The sequence below is a fragment of the Oncorhynchus kisutch genome, linkage group LG27 (genome assembly GCF_002021735.2).
Source record: "Oncorhynchus kisutch isolate 150728-3 linkage group LG27, Okis_V2, whole genome shotgun sequence".
NCBI lineage: Eukaryota > Metazoa > Chordata > Actinopteri > Salmoniformes > Salmonidae > Oncorhynchus > Oncorhynchus kisutch.
This window is the reverse complement of record NC_034200.2, coordinates 24,829,706-24,853,364: the sequence shown is the minus strand read 5'-3', so window position 1 is coordinate 24,853,364 and position 23,659 is coordinate 24,829,706. Positions and strand designations below refer to the sequence as shown.

The window sequence follows — 23,659 nt, the reverse complement described above, 5'->3', positions numbered from 1 at the left end:
GTGTACTGTAAACCCAGGCCCTGACCCTTTCCTCAGCCCCCATCCGAGGACCACATGCTGTGACAAGATGGCAGCCTATTATCATAGGGGTCTGGTCAAAAGTAGTGCACTACATAGGGAATAGGGTGCCATTTGGGTCAGCAGCTCCCGACCGCAATAAACAGTGTATCTTCCTAAATCCCTTATGATGAAAACATGTGTTTAGGAACCACTAGGGAGAAAAGGAATCACTAAAAACCTAGAGATAACAAAATAATTATTTCTATAAACTTAAGGAAGGTGGATCCATGCAGCCGCCCACATCCCACTCCGTATAGCTGCTGTGGCCCCGGCCTGAGACCGATTTGATACTGCAGTTCAATTGGATATATGGACAGGGTTATACATCGTGTCCTCTTAGTGAGGGTAAGGGGTTGTCAAATGGAGAGAGAACTTTGTGCCCTGTTAGGCCTGCTCTTCTCCTGGCTGTCCTCCTCTCCCCTCCTCTCATATCCCCCTTCTCTCTTCTCCACTTCTCATCTCCTCTCCCCCTTCTCTCTTCTCCACTTCTCATCTCCTCTCCCCCTTCTCTCTTCTCCACTTCTCATCTCCTCTCTCCCTCTCCCCTCCTCTAGCTGTATGTATGGTACAAAGATGTGTATTAAATGCCCTAAGGACAGTGTGTTCTGTCAGATCCCTGTTAAGCAGAAATTTCATTTACGACCCGTTGCCGCTGCTGGAGCACCTAGTGAGATGGATACAGAAACAGCATCCCCCAGCAGCCTGCTCCTGTGTTAATGGATCACCCTGGAACACGGTGTCTCTGTGTCCCAACTGGAACCCTATTCCCTATTTAGTGCACTACTTTTTGACCAGGGCCCATATGGTTCTGGTCAATCTTTGTGCACTATGTAGGGAATAGGGTGCCATTTGGGAAACAGGCTGTGTTTTACGATTGGCCTAAATGTTAACTTAGAATAATGGCCCCATGGCTGTGCTGTTTATCTGCTGTAGCTGTGAAACGCAGTGCTGCATGACATTGTAATCCATGACGCCTCACCCACGCAGGAAGTGGGACATTATATTGTATATCTCTGCTCTTTTTTTTATAGATTCAGCTATAGCCTATAGAATAGCTGAATCTATAAAAATCTGAGATGTACAATGCATGTATGTACAGTAGGCTATTGTTGATGGGTCTTAATATTATGATATTGTAAAGTACAAATTGTTCTCTCCTCTTTTCCAACAGGTTGTCTGTTTGAGAAGGAGTTGTGCACACCATACGAGATCTGTGTCAACGGTAAGCCATTTTCATTTCATTCAGATACCATACAGCTATAAAGTAGAGCTCACAAATCAAAGCCACCTGTAGACGCTAAAATATTCTTAATCTAAAAGGAAGTGGACATTCATGGCACAATATCAGCGAAAGTGATGATGATCAATTGGAGAAGGAAAATCTATTGCACTGACTCTTTTCTCCTCACTTCTCCTCTTTGAACGGTTGGTTCAGAACACAGGACTAGAAAACACAGGACTAGAATTAGATTATATTTCTATGGTTTAGAATGCACAGGGTGCAACACCACAGGTAGTCAGTTCAGAATGCACAGGGTGCAACACCACAGGTAGTCAGTTCAGAATGCACAGGGTGCAACACCACAGGTAGTCAGTTCAGAATGCACAGGGTGTAACACCACAGGTAGTCAGTTCAGAATGCACAGGGTGTAACACCACAGGTAGTCAGTTCAGAATGCACAGGGTGCAACACCACAGGTAGTCAGTTCAGAATGCACAGGGTGCAACACCACAGGTAGTCAGTTCAGAATGCACAGGGTGCAACACCACAGGTAGTCAGTTCAGAATGCACAGGGTGCAACACCACAGGTAGTCATTCAGAATGCACAGGGTGCAACACCACAGGTAGTCAGTTCAGAATGCACAGGGTGCAACACCACAGGTAGTCAGTTCAGAATGCACAGGGTGCAACACCACAGGTAGTCAGTTCAGAATGCACAGGGTGCAACACCACAGGTGGTCAGTTCAGAATGCACAGGGTGCAACACCACAGGTGGTCAGTTTAGAATGCACAGTGTGCAACACCACAGGTGGTCAGTTTAGAATGCACAGGGTGCAACACCACAGGTGGTCAGTTCAGAATGCACAGGGTGCAACACCACAGGTAGTCAGTTCAGAATGCACAGGGTGCAACACCACTGGTAGTCAGTTCAGAATGCACAGGGTGCAACACCATAGGTGGTCAGTTCAGAATGCACAGGGTGCAACACCACAGGTAGTCAGTTCAGAATGCACAGGGTGCAACACACAGGTGGTCAGTTCAGAATGCACAGGGTGCAACACACAGGTAGTCAGTTCAGAATGCACAGGGTGCAACACACAGGTGGTCAGTTCAGAATGCACAGGGTGCAACACACAGGTGGTCAGTTCAGAATGCACAGGGTGCAACACACAGGTGGTCAGTTCAGAATGCACAGGGTGCAACACACAGGTAGTCAGTTCAGAATGCACAGGGTGCAACACCACAGGTAGTCAGTTCAGAATGCACAGGGTGCAACACACAGGTGGTCAGTTCAGAATGCACAGGGTGCAACACCACAGGTAGTCAGTTCAGAATGCACAGGTGCAACCACAGGAAAGAATAGATAAGGGAACGCCACAGACACAGCTGTTCAGATGGTGTCCACCTCTCTTCCTGTGTGCTTTCTTTGGGCCTCTACTCCCCAGAAATCATTAGTTTAGGGTTGCATCCCAAATGACACCTTATTCCCATTATAGTGCACTTCTTTTGACCAGAGCCCTTTCAGACTTGGTCAAAATTAGTGCACTATATAAGGAATAGGGTCCCATTTGGGACCTTTTCCTCATTTGAAATGTGGCCTTGTCTCTGATCTCATTGTGATAGGAATAAAACAATGCCCTGTGCTGCTGGGGAAAAATCATATTCATAGCTAAACTATTTTTGGCCCAGTTCAGTTCTCAGCCTGTGTTTAGTCTGCGCTGGTTGTCGCCTGGGTTATTACATTTAACAGGCCATATGCCATAGGAACACACTCCTATGTCAGGGATTCATTCATTTCCAATGAGGAAAGTGCATACTGTCTGATGGGCTATATTAGATAGACACTATGTCCTTGAGGTGAACATAGTTTCATGAATATTGTTCTTCCCATGTAAATATAATCACTTGAATTGACATATCCTATCAGACCATAATTTGATGGTTCTGTTGACTATTATACATCTTTTTCACTTGCGGATATTGTTATTCGTTTTATGTAACTGATGACCTAGTAGGTATGCCAGGTGGGAGACTCATGAAGTTATCTCAAAACTTGACTTTTATTCGTTCTGTGTGAGTTAAAGTACAGGGAGGTAGGTTGTATTGTAGGTGTTGCTGTGCACACCCTTCATAACACACTCAGTCACACTTACCAATGAGTCACCAACAGCACCAAAGTAGGTCTACACATCAAAGCAACACACTGTCCATATTTAGGTGATCCTTCTTTCAAAAGTAATTACAGCTATACTGTATTGGCAATTGAGATCATATGAGCCATAAAACTTTATTTGATGTGAACATCATTGCATACAGTATATTATGCCTGATACGGTACATATTTTTGCGCCCCTCCTAATGGATGAATATGGTTAACCTTCAGACAAAAAAAACTGATCAGCTTAGATTGACGTGCTGCCTAGCAACAGGGTGGAAGTGCTGCTTTGAGTGTATGCCAGCCACTCTGACGCATTCTCTCTTTGACTACCTGTTTGAAGCTGCGACTATAACTGTCAACTGAGGTAAACTGAGCTGAGGTTTGGCTGACACGTTAGTTTTGGACCACGATGTGGAAAAGCTACAGTGAGTGAGCACCGCCAGCTCAGCCTTTGTCTTTCTCTATGTGGTGTGTGCCAGTGACAGCAAGTCAGTGTTAATGACAGTTGTCAAATTACCCTGGGCCGCTACCTGGTAGGCACATTGTCTGTCTTAGTGGCAGTATCAGGACACACATGCTCCCCAGGACAGAACCACAGCTAGAACTATAGACATCCCAAATGGCAACTTATTCCTTATATAGTGCACTACATTTGAGCAGGGCCCATAGGGTGTGCCCTATATAGGGAATAGGGTGCCATTTGGCACAAACCCTAATACTGTTTCCAGGCAGGGAAATGAAACGCACACTGAGAGGTTAATGGTTGATAATGGGACACAGCCCCTCTTATCTCTTGCTTGTTGATAAGCTACTGGTGGTTTGCCAGCCCACGACTCTCGGTTGTTCTTGGTTTGTGCCCAACAGCTCAGTAGGCTACTATGTAGTAATACAATGTTACAGGGTTACTACACAGGCATAAGAGCAACTTATTGTAAAACCGTTATAATTTGGTTATTTTGTGAAAAACTGAAAGATGAAATCACCACCAAGCTACAAAAATCCTTGTTTACACTGAACATCAGCTTCTGATGAAGCTTCCTGGATCCTGAGATAGAGAGGCATATTAGTGGGTTTGGCCATTTGGATGTTCTAGATCACATCTCCCCACCAACAGGGGTGTTGATCAAAAATAGTGCACTATAAATGGAATAGGGTGCCAATTGGGATGCACCCCAGATTTGATATAGAACACAAAGGGAAAGGGCAGTCTGAATAGTCGGTCGGCAGTGGAGAGGCTAAGTTTGATCAGTGACTTGACATTTTCACTGTGATGTGATCCTGCATTTGGAGCAGGATGACCTGTGACATTCCAGGCACATCTCATGATTCTCAGTTACCTGGCTTCAACAGCATGGATGGAGGCACGCCTGCACAGAGAGATAATGGCAAGGAGGGGTTTGCAGTCAAGATCTGACCCTAATGGCACCCTGTTCTCTATATAGTGCACTACTTTTGTCATTTGGGACCTAATTGTTGTTCTATAAACTGTTCCCTAGTGGTCACTCACAGGTATTGTATGTGACCCAAGATTTTCAGTAGCCTATATAATTTTTTTACCCAAATGAGCAATTGACCGTCCTGTGACCCAAATCGTCCTTAAACTACCCAAATTAAGAAGAAAGAGTGTGTGATTGTAGATTTATTCTCACCTCTCACATGCTCAGGGCCTACTTTGGGTCCCCACTCTTAGTTTAATAAACCCTGGCCTATATGACCAATGTTGTCAGGGCAGCTAAAAGCAGTGTGTTGGTTCTATCTAGGTGTTGGAGTGGTCGGGTCAGGTGCAAATAAGCTGTGGAAAATCAGCTTAGGTGGTGGAATGTGTGCACTATGCACACCCTATTTGCTTAACCCAGTTCCAGTTTGATGTAGTAGGTGTGATGTTCCTATCAGATAACATATCTGAAGTGCAGTGGTGGAAAAAGTACCCAATTGTCATACTAATAGAAAATTACTCAAGTAAAAGTGAAAGTCACCCTAGTAAAATCATACTTGAGTAAAAGTTTTAAAGTATTTGGTTTTAAATATACTTAAAAGTCAAAGTACAAATAATTTCAAATTCCTTATATTGAGCAAACCAGACAACATGATTTTATTTTTTGGGGTTTTATTCACAGATAGCCAGGGGCACACTCCAACAGTCATACGAAGGTCAAGGCAAAGGTCAAGACATGCATCCTCCAAAACAGGCCCCGCCAAGGCGCTCTGCTTCTAAACAACTGCTCTTTCGCTTAACTCGGAAGCCAGCCGCACCAATGTGTCAGAGGAAATGCCGTTCAACTGACGACAGCCTGCAGGTGCCCGGCCCACCACAAGGTGTCACTAGAGCACGATGAGCCAAGGAAAGCCCCCCTGCCAAACTCGGACGGCGCTGGCCCTATGGCACTCCCGGTCACGGCCAGCTGTGACGCCTCAACACTGCGATGCAGTGCCTTAGACCACTGCGCCACTCGGGAGGCCCAGAGATGTTCTCTTGATAAGTGCATGAATTGGACCATTTTCCTGTCCTGCTAAGCTTTCAAAATGTAACGAGTACTTTTGGGTGTCAGGGAAAATGTATGGAGTAAAAAGTACATTATTTTCTTTAGGAATGTAGTGGAGTAAAAGTAAAAGTTCTCAAAACTATATATATATACTAAATGACAGATAACACAAAAAATGACTTAGGTAGTACTTTAATGTATTTTTACTTAAGTACTTTACACCACTGCTGAAGTGTATTTGAATGATGATTGATCATTTTGTAGTGATGTAATTTATTAGAATACTGATTGTATGTCATAACTTTACAAGTACATTCCTAACCTTATATGCCTATAACAGTGTATTTGACTATGACGACACATTTTGATAAAGGCCCAGTGCAGTCAGAAACTTGATTTCCCTGTGCTTTGTATATATTTCCACCAGGTTGGAATAATACTGTGAAATTGTGAAAATGATGAAAGAGCCTTTTTAGTGTAAGAACTGTTTGAAATGTCAACCTATTTTGGTGGGAGGGAGTTTTGGTCTGCCTGGTGACGCAGTAAATGAGTTAGTAGACAAATGAGAAAGAGAGTTCCAAACCTCTCTGCCAATAACAGCTAGTTTTCAGTTTTCCCCTCCCCACTCAGACCACTCCCAGACAGTCCAAGAAAAATTATTGCTTGAGAAGTTCCTCTTTGCTACGAAGCTATTTGAATTGAATTGAAAACAATTGCAGTAACCAGGTTTACATCCAACCTTTTTATGTGAGTAAAGTACGTTGAACAAAAAGGTCACGACAGGCCTGATGGAAACAGCACATTTGTAGGTAGACTTTCCAAATGTCAACAAAACAAAATACGATATACAAGATGGGATCTTTTTGTGTCGGTAAAATTAATTATACGAGAAATGATTTTAATGCGCAAATATTGACATAATAACCATCATATCGAAGTAAACTTGGCGTCACATGATGACATGTTGTGTGCTCCTCCCCTTACGACTCGGGAAAGAATGCAGTTTATTAGGCTACATATAAAATAATATTATGATCTTCACAGGGTGGTGAAAGTACAAGGTGATGAGCTTGATGCTTCTTTCCAATAAATATCGAGGGTCTTATTCTGGTGACATGATCATCGCTGCTTGCTTGGCTGCCAATGGACAAATTAAAATAATCTCACTCTTTTGTCCTTAATAATCTCATCATGTAGGCTATACATGTACTGTATCTGCGAGCTGTTGGCTAGAGTGCACGTGCCAATACCAGAATGTGCATATTTGCTATATAATGCAACCTTTTTTGTGACAAAACCATCAGTAGAGCTGAAAATGCGATGGAAATCCATTTAACCTTTATGTTTTATTTGGTACATGGGAATTTAACCTCAAAAGTCATTTTTGTGTGCACTACACAAAAATAGCTTTATAAATACATCACGCACAGACTTTTATCCACAACAAGTCAATTTGACGAAAACACATCTCTTGGAAAATGTGCATATTTATGCAGATTTTTGAATATTTCCATGAAAATCTGTCCCAATTGGATGGAAACCTAACTAGTAAGAACTTCATTGTTAACCAGAAATGATTTGATATGGATATAAAAACGTCTGCATTTGAGGTGATGTCTTATTTTAATGCATAATTCTTGAAACTTTTAATGGTTTCTAATGTACTGTATAGTCTTTGTTCATTTGGCATGTTATATTACTGTGACTGACTGTTGTCAAAACACATTACTAAACATTTTCTAGTCAAGTGCAAGTTCACCCTAATCTCTTCTTGGATGTTTTCTGTTGATCATTGAGCCTTGAAATGGATTATCCTTCCGCTAGTGACGTGATTACACATGGAGGTCAAGGATAATATTTCTGTTGCCAGTTTGCTAAAATGTTGTGCATAAGCAAACCCAAGGTTATCCAGGCTGTTGTAATACTTTCAGATGGGATACCAGACTCGAAATGTGTGGAAGACCTTTCATCTTTTGGTTTGTTGGTTTGCTGGGTCCTGCTGTTTTATTTGCTTGACTGGGATTCTCATAAATATGCAGGTTGACACACACTCATGGTTCATATCTCATGTTTGTTTCACATGGGATGAAGATTTAATTGCTGCTTGGAAAAGGAATCTGTGAAAGGGGGAGACCTAGTCAGTTGTACAACTGAATGCATCTTCCACATTTAACCCAACCGCTCTGAATCAGAGAGGTGCAGGGGGCTGCCGTAATCAACATCCACATCTTCAGCGCCCAGGGAACAGTGGGTTAACTGCCTTGCTCAGGGGCAGAACAACAGATGTTTACCTCGTCAGCTCAGGGATTCAATCCAGCAACCTTTCGGTTACTGGCCCAACGCTCTAACCACTAGGCTACCTGCCGCCAACAGGATCTGTGGTGAATAGGGTGATCTGTGCTACTTGAGAATGGATATTCATATTTATAAAATGACTGAATGCGTGGCAAACATAAGTAATGTGCAGCAACGGGAAATCCTCTTCTCTAGTACTCTCTAGGCTACAGCATTTGACACAATAAAGTTCACTTGTATGGTCAGTTAGTCTCCACCTAGTGGGGAAATTAAAAATCAAATCAAATCAAATCAAATTTTATTTGTCACATACACATGGTTAGCAGATGTTAATGCGAGTGTAGCGAAATGCTTGTGCTTCTAGTTCCGACAATGCAGTAATAACCAACAAGTAATCTAACTAACAATTTCAAAACTACTGTCTTATACACAGTGTAAGGGGATAAAGAATATGTACATAAGGATATATGAATGAGTGATGGTACAGAGCAGCATAGGCAAGATACAGTAGATGGTATCGAGTACAGTATATACATATGAGATGAGTATATAAACAAAGTGGCATAGTTAAAGTGGCTAGTGATACATGTATTACATAAGGATGCAGTAGATGATATAGAGTACAGTATATACGTATGCATATGAGATGAATAATGTAGGGTATGTAACATTATAGTTGGTAGCATTGTTTAAAGTGGCTAGTGATATATTTTACATCATTTCCCATCAATTCCCATTATTAAAGTGGCTGGAGTTGAGTCAGTGTCAGTGTGTTGGCAGCAGCCACTCAATCTTAGTGGTGGCTGTTTAACAGTCTGATGGCCTTGAGATAGAAGCTGTTTTTCAGTCTCTCGGTCCCAGCTTTGATGCACCTGTACTGACCTTGCCTTCTGGATGATAGCGGGGTGAACAGGCAGTGGCTCGGGTGGTTGTTGTCCTTGATGATCTTTATGGCCTTCCTGTAACATCGGGTGGTGTAGGTGTCCTGGAGGGCAGGTAGTTTGCCCCCGGTGATGCGTTGTGCAGACCTCACTACCCTCTGGAGAGCCTTACGGTTGTGGGCGGAGCAGTTGCCGTACCAGGCGGTGATGCAGCCCGCCAGGATGCTCTCGATTTGTGCATCTGTAGAAGTTTGTGAGTGCTTTTGGTGACAAGCCGAATTTCTTCAGCCTCCTGAGGTTGAAGAGGCGCTGCTGTGCCTTCTTCACGATGCTGTCTGTGTGAGTGGACCAATTCAGTTTGTCTGTGATGTGTATGCCGAGGAACTTAAAACTTGCTACCCTCTCCACTACTGTTCCATCGATGTGGATAGGGGGGGGTGTTCCCTCTGCTGTTTCCTTAAGTCCACAATCATCTCCTTAGTTTTGTTGACGTTGAGTGTGAGGTTATTTTCCTGACACCACACTCCGAGGGCCCTCACCTCCTCCCTGTACGCCGTCTCGTCGTTGTTGGTAATCAAGCCTACCACTGTTGTGTCGTCCACAAACTTGATGATTGAGTTGGAGGCGTGCGTGGCCACGCAGTCGTGGGTGAACAGGGAGTACAGGAGAGGGCTCAGAACGCACCCTTGTGGGGCCCCAGTGTTGAGGATCAGCGGGGTGGAGATGTTGTTGCCTACCCTCACCACCTGGGGGCGGCCCGTCAGGAAGTCCAGTACCCAGTTGCACAGGGCGGGGTCGAGACCCAGGGTCTCGAGCTTGATGACGAGCTTGGAGGGTACTATGGTGTTGAATGCCGAGCTGTAGTCGATGAACAGCATTCTCACATAGGTATTCCTCTTGTCCAGATGGGTTAGGGCAGTGTGCAGTGTGGTTGAGATTGCATCGTCTGTGGACCTATTTGGGCGGTAAGCAAATTGGAGTGGGTCTAGGGTGTCAGGTAGGGTGGAGGTGATATGGTCCTTGACTAGTCTCTCAAAGCACTTCATGATGACGGAAGTGAGTGCTACGGGGCGGTAGTCGTTTAGCTCAGTTACCTTAGCTTTCTTGGGAACAGGAACAATGGTGGCCCTCTTGAAGCATGTGGGAACAGCAGACTGGTATAGGGATTGATTGAATATGTCCGTAAACACACCGGCCAGCTGGTCTGCGCATGCTCTAAGGGCACGGCTGGGGATGCCGTCTGGGCCTGCAGCCTTGCGAGGGTTAACACGTTTAAATGTCTTACTCACCTCGGCTGCAGTGAAGGAGTTTTCGTTGCAGGCCGTGTTAGTGGCACTGTATTGTCCTCAAAGCGGGCAAAAAAGTTATTTAGTCTGCCTGGGAGCAAGACATCCTGGTCCGTGACTGTGCTGGTTTTCTTCTTGTAGTCCGTGATTGACTGTAGACCCTGCCACATGCCTCGTGTCTGAGCCGTTGAATTGAGATTCTACTTTGTCTCTGTACTGGCGCTTAGCTTGTTTGATAGCCTTGCGGAGGGAATAGCTGCACTGTTTGTACTCGGTCATGTTACCAGTCACCTTGCCCTGATTAAAAGCAGTGGTTCGCGCTTTCAGTTTCACGCGAATGCTGCCATCAATCCACGGTTTCTGGTTAGGGAATGTTTTAATCATTGCTATGGGAACGACATCTTCAAAGCACGTTCTAATGAACTCGCACACCGAATCAGCGTTTTCGTCAATGTTGTTATCTGACGCAATACGAAACATCTCCCAGTCCACATGATGGAAGCAGTCTAGGAGTGTGGAGTCAGCTTGGTCAGACCAGCGTTGAACAGACCTCAGCGTGGGAGCTTGTTTTTTTAGTTTCTGTCTGTAGGCAGGGATCAACAAAATGGAGTCGTGGTCAGCTTTTCCGAAAGGAGGGCGGGGCATGGCCTTATATGCGTCGCGGAAGTTAGAGTAACAATGATCCATGTTTTTTCCACCCCTGGTTGCGCAATCGATATGCTGATAAAATTGAGGGAGTCTTGTTTTCAGATTAGCCTTGTTAAAATCCCCAGCTACAATGAATGCAGCCTCCGGATAAATGGATTCCAGTTTGCAAAGAGTCAAATAAAGTTCGTTCAGAGCCATAGATGTGTCTGCTTGGGGGGGGATATATACGGCTGTGATTATAATCGAAGAGAATTCTCTTGGTAGATAATGTGGTCGACATTTGATTGTGAGGAATTCTAAATCAGGTGAACAGAAGGATTTGAGTTCCTGTATGTTTCTTTCATCACACCATGTCTCGTTAGCCATAAGGCATACGCCCCCGCCCCTCTTCTTACCAGAAAGATGTTTGTTTCTGTCGGCGCGATGCGTGAGAAACCCGCTGGCTGCACCGCCTCCGATAGCGTCTCTCCAGTGAGCCATGTTTCCGTGAAGCAAAGAACGTTACAGTCTCTGATGTCCCTCTGGAATGCTACCCTTGCTCGGATTTCATCAACCTTGTTGTCAAGAGACTGGACATTGGCGAGAAGAATGCTAGGGAGTGGTGCACGATGTGCCCGTCTCCGGAGTCTGACCAGAAGACCGCCTCGTTTCCCTCTTTTACGGAGTCGTTTTTTTGGGTCGCCGCATAGGATCCATTCCGTTGTCCTGGTTGAAAGGCAGAACACAGGATCCGCTTCATGAAAATCATATTCTTGGTCGTACTGATGATGAGTTGACGCTGATCTTATATTCAGTAGTTCTTCTCGACTGTATGTAATGAAACCTAAGATGACCTGGGATAATAATGTAAGAAATAAAACGTAAAAAAACAAAAAACTGCATAGTTTCCTAGGAACGCGAAGCGAGGCGGCCATCTCTGTCGGCGCCGGAAGTAAAAGTACTGTTTCATAAAATTAACAAAACACTCAAGACATATATATAGCAGGGCTCTCAAACCCTGCTCCTGGAGAGCTACCCTCCTGTAGGTTTTCACTCCAACCCTGCTCCTGGAGAGCTACCCTCCTGTAGGTTTTCACTCCAACCCTGCTCCTGGAGAGCTACCCTCCTGTAGGTTTTCACTCCAACCCTGCTCCTGGAGAGCTACCCTCCTGTAGGTTTTCACTCCAACCCTGCTCCTGGAGAGCTACCCTCCTGTAGGTTTTCACTCCAACCCTGCTCCTGGAGAGCTACCCTCCTGTAGGTTTTCACTCCAACCCTGCTCCTGGAGAGCTACCCTCCTGTAGGTTTTCACTCCAACCCTGCTCCTGGAGAGCTACCCTCCTGTAGGTTTTCACTCCAACCCTGCTCCTGGAGAGATACCCTCCTGTAGGTTTTCACTCCAACCCTGCTCCTGGAGAGCTAGCCTCCTGCAGGTTTTCACTCCAACCCCAGTTGTAACTCAACTGATTCAGCTTATCAACCAGCAAATTATTAGAATCAGATGCACTAGATTAAGGTTGGAGCAAAAACCTAGTGGACAGTAGCTCTCCAGGAGCAGAGTGGTTCTGGTTCTGAATTATTGCTACATGAATAGTTTATGTATAAATATATTCAATGATATTGAAAGTGTGCTGGATGTGTCTTGATTATTTTCCTCTGTTTGATAAATTTTGCTGTAAATGTTAATCAGTTTCCTCGGCTGTATTGTGTACTGTGTGACTTATAATTTAATACCGGTAGTGCAGATCGCTTCCTCAGCATGTCTTCATTCCACAAGGAACACCCTCTGTGTGCTCAACAGTGAAATTGAAACATTGTGTTCCCTGATACAGGAACGACTGTAGTCAATAAGTGTTCAGTATATGCTTTGACTTTCCTTTTGGACATAGATGTGTACTAGGTGCTTTTTTAAAACATTGTTTATGGAGTCATTTTGCAAAGCTTCAATGCAGAACTGATTTTAATGAAATCAATTAAGGTGTTGCTAGAATTAATACAATTGACCTCTTTTCCCAATGTGAGGAAAGCCTTGGTAAGTTCATGCTTTCTTGGAATAATTTGAAGCAACATTGAAGCAAGGTAAAGTTGAGGCCTTGGTGTGGTTTTATCACTGTGAAAAACAGGTCTTGGTGTGGATTTGTAAGTGTTAAGAACAGGTCTTGGTGTGGATTTGTAAGTGTTAAGAACAGGTCTTGGTGTGGATTTGTAAGTGTTAAGAACAGGTCTTGGTATGGATTTGTAAGTGTTAAGAACAGGTCTTGGTGTGGATTTGTAAGTGTTAAGAACAGGTCTTGGTGTGGATTTGTAAGTGTTAAGAACAGGTCTTGGTGTGGATTTGTAAGTGTTAAGAACAGGTCTTGGTGTGGATTTGTAAGTGTTAAGAACAGGTCTTGGTGTCGTTTTATAATGGTGAAGGTCAGGTCTTGGTGTGGATTTATAACGGTGAAGAACAGGTCTTGGTGTGGTTTTATAACGGTGAAGGTCAGGTCTTGGTATGGTTTTATAACAGTGAAGGACAGGTCTTGGTGTGGTTTTATAACGGTGAAGAACAGGCCTTGGTGTGGTTTTATCACTGTGAAGGTCAGGTCTTAGTGTGGTTTTATAACTTATATATTTATACTGTAGTTATTACATTAGGACCTATACATGTAGATCTCTCTGTTTCACCTGTCCATAGTTTTGCTGTCTTTGCAAAAAGATGGTTTTGGATGAGCCATTTATGTATGCTTAGCTTGCTTAAACAGGAAAAGCACATTTGCATAAAATGTTCAATCAGTCAAGTAGGATCACACACACACACATAGACAATGTATTCTATCCTAACAAAGGAGAACCGTGGAAAGCAGATGTTCCACAATTTAGTGCCAATTTATGATAATTACCGTTTATTTATGATGAATATAAAACCATAAATATTCTGCTAGTAAAGTGCATACTGTGATTTCCTTAGAAGTGCCTGAAGTTGGCTAGGTGAATCCAACCCCTCCCCCCTCTCAGTAAAACAATAGACTCTAGGTGCTCTTTGAGACGAGTAGGAAAAGAGGCATCAGATGTTGATGCCCGTTGAAAACCTGCTGGAGCACCACACAAACAAAAGAGGATGCTCTGCTCTGTTCCAGCTCCTACTCTGATTAGCTAAAGGGGAGTAGGGAACCAACACATCGCCATGGCAACTGGCGGAACAGGGAACAAAACTAAATGGGCCCATTACTCAGCTGTGTCCTAGCATGTCTTCATCCAACATGTCGCAGACTGATTCAGATTGCTGTGTGACTCCTCACAGCTACAGGTGTAAGCTCTTAACTTGACCTAGCTATCTGTATATTGTCACAGCAAAATAATCCTACAGCAACAGGATTTTAACGTTTAGTCCATAATGTTGCTTGATCGGTGGTTAGGCTAGTAGCTGGCCAAAAGTAGGCTACATGAAAAGTGCAATACTGTTCATATAACCATGTGTTAGTGTGGGTTTTCCGTGAATTCATGAAAATGACAAAGCTCATCTGCACTTCCTGCAATGCAGGAACATTCTCAGCAAAGAAAGAGTGATTCAATTAAGATCTGTAGTAGGTTTTGGTCTCTGATAACAAGAAAGCCTGTTTGTCTCTAAATGTACTAAATGTACCAGCTCTAAATGTACTAACTCTTATAGTGATTAGATACATTTAAAAAAGGAAGGAACCACAGCTTCTCTTCATTTCCCATAGAGAATCAAGCACTTAGTAACACTAGCTTGCTAGGGCGGAGGTGGAGGTAAGATGGCGGACTGTACACAGTGGTGCAGATTGCTTCAAGATAAAATCGTAATATTCAATATCTGTAAGTTAAATATTAGCACTTTATATACTCGTGGGTAATAACCCGTCTGTACAACAACTGTACAACAACACATATGAACTCATACGGCTAGAGAAATTTATCGACAAATATTATGAAAACAAGCAACACGCAAACATGACAGAGTGTAAACAAGGAGAACCAATCTCCAAAAGAAAACGCGACTCCCCGACGGACACAGACGATTTATGTTTTTGACCACCGGGACTGGTAAGGGTGGAAAGCGATCTGTTAAAGTCGATAAATGACAAACTGGGCATACTTGAATTAGTCAGTAAAGATATAAAGGAGTTGAAGGCCTCGAGATGAGTGACGAAAAAGCTGCGACAATGGAGAAAGAAACAATCAAGTTAAAAGGGACATTAATGAACTTAAAAAGGAGAACATCTTTCTGAGAGAAGCCTTACTTGACATACAAACTAGATCTATGAGAGAAAATCTGGTACTTACTAGTATACAAGAAAATGAAGGCAAAGTTTTTGAAAATGTGGTGATGGGAGTTTCTTACAGCGCTTCTGAACCCACGCGAAGCAGTCAATAAGATCCAACTGGAATGTGTACACCGTTTTGGACAGAGAGGACAGAGATATGAGCGCCCAATCGTTGCCAAATTTGCTTTCTTTAAAGATGAAATAATGGTCAAATGCCTGGGTAAAAGACTTGCTGGCACAAGAATAGGCATGAATGACCAGACTGGGGCAAAGTTCTGTACCCAATCTTCAAGGAGAATAGATTGAAATGGACATGTGTAGCTCTCGTAATCTATAAACTTGATATTGAAAACCAAATGTTTCAAGACACAAAGATGGCTATTTTAAATATTACAAAAGTTCCCATAGAGGACTCGAATAATGGAACACCCAATACTAGTCATGGTAGTGTAATAACAAATATATATAGAAAAGCAATCAAATTCAACAATTGTTAAAGAAATAAACTACAACTACACTATACCATTCTAGATAGGGAATGTTGGAAAACAATTAGTATTAGACTTTCCTTTTATACTATTTTTATAAATTCATAAGACATTATTAGAAGAAAGGATAATTAGCTCAAGAATACATCTTCAAATATAAGGAACTGGAACACAGAAGTCCTCGATCAACATGGTAGAGATAAAAACACAGCAAGCAGAGGACATAGAAGGTACAGTATGTGGGTATGTGCAGATGTATTGTGTGTATTGGGGTGTGTGTTTTTGTGTTGGGAAAAGTGTGGAGTTAAGTGAGTGAAAAAGAAAACCGGTTGCAAATCCCAGAGCCCATATGTGTTTGTAAGCAGGGGTTGTGAGAGAGAGCTTTCAACTGTGTGCAGATATGGGATATAGATTTTGAAATAAATAATACATATTGTTTATTTATTGTCCTATCATGATGGAACGGTCCCCAACCCTAATCCCTAGACAGCCACCTGAGCGACCCATACACTAAAGAGAAGTCCTTATCTGTTTTATGGGCCTGCTATAAATATCCTATACGTACCGTAATCGCTGGACTATTAAGCGCACCTGAATATAATCTGCACCCACTGAGTTATTAAAACATCTGTATTTTGTACATAAATAAGCCGTACATGTCTATAAGCCACAGGTGCCTACCGGTACATTGGAACAAATGAACTTTACACAGCCTTTAAACGAAACACGGCTTGTAACAAAAATTAAACAGTGGCCTACCAAGAAAGTCATTGGTCACTATCTTCCACCACCTGTGCACTGAAACCACTGAAGCCATCTCCTTCGGTGTCGGAGTTGAATAGCCTCAGAATTGCTTCATCCGATGTTGGATCGTTTTCATTGTCGCTCTCGTCACTTTCATCCGGAGGCAAATACCCCGCTGAGCTCATGCTGCCCCTTCAACACGCAGCAGTCCAGCCTTTTGAAACCCGTTGATGATAGTGGATTTTTTGACAATGCTCCATGCTGTCAGGACCCACTGGCAGACTTGACCATAAGTTGCTCTTCGCATGCGGCCCGTTTTAGTGAAGGATTTCTCCCCACTTGTCATCCAAGCCTCCCACTGAACAAGGAGCGCCACCTTAAATGCACGATTTACACTGATGTCGAGTGGCTGCAAATACTTTGGGCCATCTGCTTTTCTTCCCTCTGAAAGCTGTTGTTGTCTTTTTGCACTGAGTCAGTTCCTCACGCAGCTGTTTCCAACGTCTTATAATCGACTCATTAAGGCCAAGCTCCCGTGCAGCAGCTCTATTTCCTTTTCCAACAGCCAGATCGATCGCCTTCAACTTGAAAGCTGCATCATATGCATTTCTCCGTGTCTTTGCCATCATGAGGGTGACAAAATTACTACCGTAATCAGAATGATGGGAAGTTTGAGCGCGCTCGATTTACGTCACATTATGTGACGGTGCTCAGTTTTTTGGCGGCATGAATCTTGTGAAAGTGGGAAAAATCCATAAATTAGCCGCGTCATTGTATAAACCGCGAGGTTCAAAGCATGGGAATAAAGTAGCGGCTTATAGTCCGGAAATTACGGTAGTCAAATCAGAAATATGAATGCGGTCAGAGACCTACTAAAGCAGCACCGCCCCCTCAAGATTCTGAGCCTGCCTGGCAGGGTTGGTCCTACAATGTTCTCCCCTGATGAGCATTGTAGGACCAACTGATGGGAGAGCATAATATACAAGGAAATTCTCAAAGCTACTAATGAGAACCTAATGAGAACCAACACTTTTTTGGTTACTACATGATTCCATATGTGTTATTTCATAGTTTTGATGTCTTCACTATTATTCTACAATGTAGAAAATAGTACAAAATTAAGAAAAACCCTTGAATGAGTAGGTGTGTCCAAACTTTTGACTGGTACTGTATATATATATATATATATATATATATATATCTATCACTACCATTCAAAAGTTTGGGGTCACTTAGAAATGTTCTTGTTTTTAAAAGAAAAGCACATTTTTTGTCCATCAAAATAACATCAAATTGATCAGAAATACAGTGTAGACATTGTTAATGTTGTAAATTACTATTGTAGCTGGAAATGGCTGATTTTTAATGGAATATCTACATAGGCGTACAGAGGCCCATTATCAGCAACCATCACTCCTGTGTTCCAATGGCATGTTGTGTTAGCTAATCCAAGTTTATCATTTTAAAAGGCTAATTGAACATTAGAAAGCTCTTTTGCAGTTATGTTGGCACAGCTGAAAACTGTTGTCCTGATTAAAGAAGCAATAAAACTAGCCTTCTTTAGACTAATGAGTATCTGGAGCATCAGCATTTGTGGGTTTGATTACAGGCTCAAAATGTCCAGAAACAAATAACTTTCTTCTGAAACTCATCAGTCTATTCTTGTTCTGAGAAATGAAGGCTATTCCATGCAAGAAATTGTACCCGAAATTGTACCCGCAAAACCAGTCTCAACATCAACAGTGAAGAGGCGACTCCGGGATGCTGGCCTTCTAGGCAGAGTTGCAAAGAACAAGCCACATCTCAGACTGGCCAATAAAAAGAAAAGATTAAGATGTGCAAAATAACACAGACACTGGACAGAGGAAGATTGGAACAAAGTGTTATGGACAGACAAATCTAAGTTTGAGGTGTTCGGATCACAAAGAAGAACATTCATGAGACGCAGAAAAAATGAAAAGATGCTGGAGAAGTGCTTGACGCCATCTGTCATGGTGGAGGCAATGTGATGGTCTGGGGGTGCTTTGGTGGTGGTAAAGTGGGAGATTTGTACAGGGTAAAAGGGATCTTGAAGAAGGAAGGCGATCACTCCATTTTGCAACACCATGACATACCCTGTGGAATGCGCTTAATTAGAGGCAATTTCCTCCTACAACAGAACAATGACCCAAAGCACAGCTCCAAACTATGCAAGAACTATTTAAGGAAGAAGCAGTCAGCTGGTATTCTGTCTATAATGGAGTGGCCAGCACAGTCACCGGATCTCAACCCAATTGAGCTGTTGTGGGAGCAGCTTGACCGTATGGTACTTAAGAAGTGCCCATCAAGCCAAGCCATCTTGTGGGAGGTGCTTCAGGAAGCACTCATGCAGCCGGCAGCACTCATGCAGCACTCATGCAGCCTCATGCAGCCTCATGCAGCCTCAGACCATGACACTCCCACCACCATGCTTGACTGCAGGCAAGACACACTTGTCTTTGTACTCCTCACCTGGTTGCTGCTACACACGCTTGACACCATCTGAACCAAATAAGTTTACCTTGGTCTCATCAGACCACAGGACATGGTTCCAGTAATCCATGTCCTTAGTCTGCTTGTCTTCAGCAAACTGTTTGAGGATTTCTTGTGCATCATCTTTAGAAGAGGCTTCCTTCTGGGACGACAGCCAAGCAGACCAATTTGATGCAGTGTACGGCGTATGGTCTGAGCACTGACAGGCTGACCCCCCACCCCTTCAACCTCTGCAGCAATGCTGGCAGCACTCATACGTCTATTTCCCAAAGACAACCTCTGGATATGACGCTGAGCACATGCACTCAACTTCTTTGTTCGACCATGTGGAGGCCTGTTCTGAGTGGAACCTGTACAGTTAAACCGCTGTATGGTCTTGGCCACCGTGCTGCAGCTTAGTTTCAGGGTCTTGGCAAACTTCTTATAGCCCAGGCCATCTTTATGTAGAGCAACAATTATTTTTTTCAGATCCTGCTCTTGCTGTCACATTAAATGTTCTGTTATGAGAATTGTCATGCCAGCTCTGTGGTGAATGTGGTTGCTTGGATGCTCTGCTCATTAATGGGAAAATGCTTCAATGGACCACAGCCACAGATGTAATGCTTTTTATTTAGCATGGAAAGCCTTCCGTTACCAAAACCCACCTCTGAAATCATCAGGAACCGAACATCTTTGTTTAATCATTTACTATAGAGAGCCACCACAGCAGCAGACTCCAGCTGTTTTCCTGGCTGCTTGGTGTTGTGTTGAGTGTGGCTACTCTAATGTGGGATGTGGGTAGGGGAGCTAGAAAAGAGCCCATGTCTGCATCCGTTATAGGCCCTGATCGAAAGTAGTGTACTATATAGGGAATACGAAATAGGGTGCCGTTTGGGACGCAACCCTTATCTCTACACTGGAGCCTAAAGACTTGGAACAAAATATTTTACCTGGCCAGCCCCTGAGGGCCAACCAGAGCCTGACCAGACTAGAGTCATACAGAGTCCCTCTTTTCCCAGACCACTCAACCAGATCGATTACTCTGGCCTCCCCCGGCACAATCTGACATGTATATTAACACTGTCTACATACCAAATGGCGCTCTCTTCCCTACATAGTGCCCTTCTTTCAAAAGTAGTGCACTATATAGAGAAATAACAGGGCTGACACTGAGCTGGATGGGAAATAAAAGTCGTCCTCCTCTGGCAGCAGCTAGCATCACCATGGTCCATTAACTCACAGCCTCCCACTCAGAGAACCTTCTATTAGCTGTAGCATCACTCACAGTTGATTAGCTGCATGGACTGACGCCGTGCATGGCTTTGGTCTACCACACACTGGAGGAACACCTGAAGTGTAGTGCAATGCAGAGATCTTTTTTTCTATTTAGGTTTGAAGCATCATCTCTTTTTGTACGAGACAATCAGAATTCAGTGCACTTATCCACTTCCTGATCATTCATTTATTGGTTTACCCTTATCATTTTTGGTGATATCGTATAGATAGATGGATTGGTCAAGTTGCATCCTATTGAATTGATTGAATATGGGAGTTGTTTACAGTTGCTCCAGCTGTACAGACCAGTGTTGCACAGCAAAACATGACCACTTGGCCACTTACAAGCAGAAATAATACATCAGGGACAATCCAACAAGGCATTTCTAGATTCCAACCAACGAGCATCTCCACAATCATAATGCAAACCACTCCCATGACAAAGGCCTTTAAATTCTCGTTTGCTGTAATCCACGCCGTAAATCAAGTGGAAGGGAGGGGGCTCTGAAGCACAGCTCCAGATACAAGGGCGAAGATGGATGAGTGTCACGTTCGTCATAAGGAGTAGACCAAGATGCAGCGTGGTATGTTTCCATCCTTTATTTTGGAAATGAAAACTTCAAAACAACAAAACGAACCATGACCCTAATAATAATGCTCACTGGCAACTATATCTAGACAAGATCCCACAAAGCACAATGGGGAAAATGGCTACCTAAATATGATCCCCAATCAGAGACAACGATAAACAGCTGCCACTGATTGTGAACCATATCAGGCCATCATAGAAATACAAATCGCCTAGATAACCCACCCTAAATCACACCCCGACCCAACCAACATAGAGAATAAACAGCTCTCTATGGTCAGGGCGTGACAATGAGAGAGAAGCTGTTCCTGACTTAAATATGGCCGGCGATACTGTAATTATGAGCAATAATTCAAACGCTGCCATAACTAGAGTACAGTACAGCAAACAGCCTGATACAACTGATGCTTTACTGAATGACATTGGATAGGATACTGTAGATTATTCTATGCTATGTTTTGTGAAAATAGACTGGATTCAATTAGATTAAATAATTTGTCATAAATTGTCAAAAACATGAAAGTTGTCTTCCTGGTCGTACAAAACATACATTACACAATATTGACAATACATACACTACAATAAAATGTGTCATTGCACAAGTAGAAGTGCTAAGTGCATGCAGTAGGTTTCAGTCTCTTATCTCTCAGGGACAGCACTCTGCAGCAGTTGGGCATGCAAATCTTCACTATTGATTAGGCCTACGTTTTTAGACAATAACATAATTCTACCTAGGCTACAACAACATTGTTATCAAGTGAGCAAACAACTATTGGCTAGGTCTGTAGTTGGGGCTATAGAGTTCCCAGTTATCTTGAATGCACTGAAGTCAGAATAATGAGATTTCCTAATTCCCAGTTGTTTTGAACGTGGCATTTCTACCACTGTTCTTGTTGCAGTCTAGCTTCCCATTTCATCGCTACAAGCGCTATTTGATTCGCCAGATACGCTACACGTCCACATTCTGGATATGCCAAGCACAAAGAGGGACTGATCAAATACTGATATTTAATCGATTAGAAATGACATGAACCTCCCCTGGACTAAATTGCTTTAAAAAACCACAACAAAAAAGCGTCCAGTCCCTTACCAACATGGACCATTGCCAACATGTCTGCATTGCACTATTTGAATTGGATCTCACTCCGCGATGGAAGTGATATTTGTGAGCTAAAAACAATGATGAATTCAAAGATGTTGCAATGCAGTGTTATTCTACTGTCTCACATTATGCTGTTGTGCAGTATTATGACAATGTCTGTGTCCCAAATGGCTGCCATAGGGCTTTAATCAAAGGTAGTGCACTATACTGTATATAGGGAATAGGGTGCCAATTGGAATGTATACACACTCCAATAAGTGCTGTCTTTCTAATCTTGTCTAGATAGTGGGTTGTTGAAATATATGAATCCTGCTGTGTTTTCTCCACAGAGTGCATCACCCCAGAGCCCATTGGTCACTGTCGAGCTCAGGGCCCAGTTGCATAAAACACCTTAAGTTAATTTTCCCCTTATCTTTTCCCTTAGTTTCCTTAACTTTAACAATGGAAGGTGCACAATCCATGGCTACAAAGCTAGCTGGCTAGTTAGCAAGTTGAGAAAAAGTAACTACAGAAACATGGTTGTTTATCTTCTGAAGCTATTTGTTCATCCTGTTTATCCGGTTCTATTTTGCTATCTCACAAAATGAAAGCGAGATCTCTTTGATGGAGACTTTTAGTCAGTGAATCAGGCCATCTCCATGGTAACCAGCTACCCTTTCTGCCATACATGCCTTCAAACTACCCTAAAAACACTTAAGTATGCCCTTACCTAAGGAAATATTTGAGGGGCTCCATGCAACATCCTTAAACGATTCTCTTAGCTATGGGGAAATTATTCCTTAAGGGAAACATTTCAGATGTTTTATGCAACTAGGCCCAGGCCCGCTGATATGGAGAGAAGGCTAGATGAACCTTCACTGATAACGTCTCTCTATTGATGAGCTGGTGCTTATCATCATGCTGATAGCATCCCCTCTAAAGTGAGAAGCATTATCTCCCATTGAAGAATATCTAAATCTCTGACAAACGCTGCTGTAGCAGGGTTGGAACTGAAGGAAGAATGTTGTGCTTCTTGGTGAGAAGCTTTTATCAAAATCAATAGTTTTTAAAAAGGCAACTCATAATAATGAATTGTATCAAAGTATTTTCATTGGTACCTAAATTACTGTTTGTAAGTCAGACTTTAGTAGTGGTCCTTTGTAGCTCAATAGGTAGAGCATGGCTTATTACGCAAGGGTAGTGGGTTCAATTCCTGGGACCACCCATACCTAAAATGTATGCATGCATGACTGTAGGTCGCTTTGGATAAATGTCATATACTGTATATTACCATACTATACAGTATGTTCCTGACTCTCTTTGTCGTTCTTTCCCCAGATGGAATGTTCGGTAGGTGTCAATCCACACCCGTTCCGGTAGCAGAGGTGTATACGTATGATGTGTCTCCATCTGTGGTTCAGCGCTTCAGGACTCTACTGCAGAAACTCACCCACAGAGGTAAGTACAGTACACCAATGCTACCACTACAGTTTCTGCTGCTGCTGCCTTCACTATCATCCACCCCTGAGTCATTAGTGTATGTCAATGTAACGTTGTCTGGCTACCCAGTCTTTGCTCCGGCCAAACACTACACAACGCTCACGGATGTTTGTTTCTTCTCCGCAATGAGTCAGGATCTGAGTACCTCCCCGACACCTTCACCGAATGCAAACACATTCGGGACCGTCTGATTGGTCCAGAAACCGATGGGT

General features: G+C 43.1%; 1 protein-coding gene across 2 annotated transcripts in view; it reads left to right on the top strand.

Moving 5' to 3' along the window:
• The window catches only part of LOC109872172 (receptor-type tyrosine-protein phosphatase N2), a 161,562-nt gene that overhangs the window by 6,255 nt on the left and 131,648 nt on the right, over positions 1-23,659 (top strand). For both annotated transcript variants that reach the window (XM_031807032.1, XM_031807031.1), the window contains exons 2-3: positions 1,232-1,282; positions 23,286-23,405. In XM_031807032.1, the coding sequence (XP_031662892.1) occupies positions 23,291-23,405 (115 nt within the window). In that variant the 5' untranslated portion in view covers positions 1,232-1,282; positions 23,286-23,290. The remainder of the gene's footprint in view (positions 1-1,231; positions 1,283-23,285; positions 23,406-23,659) is intronic.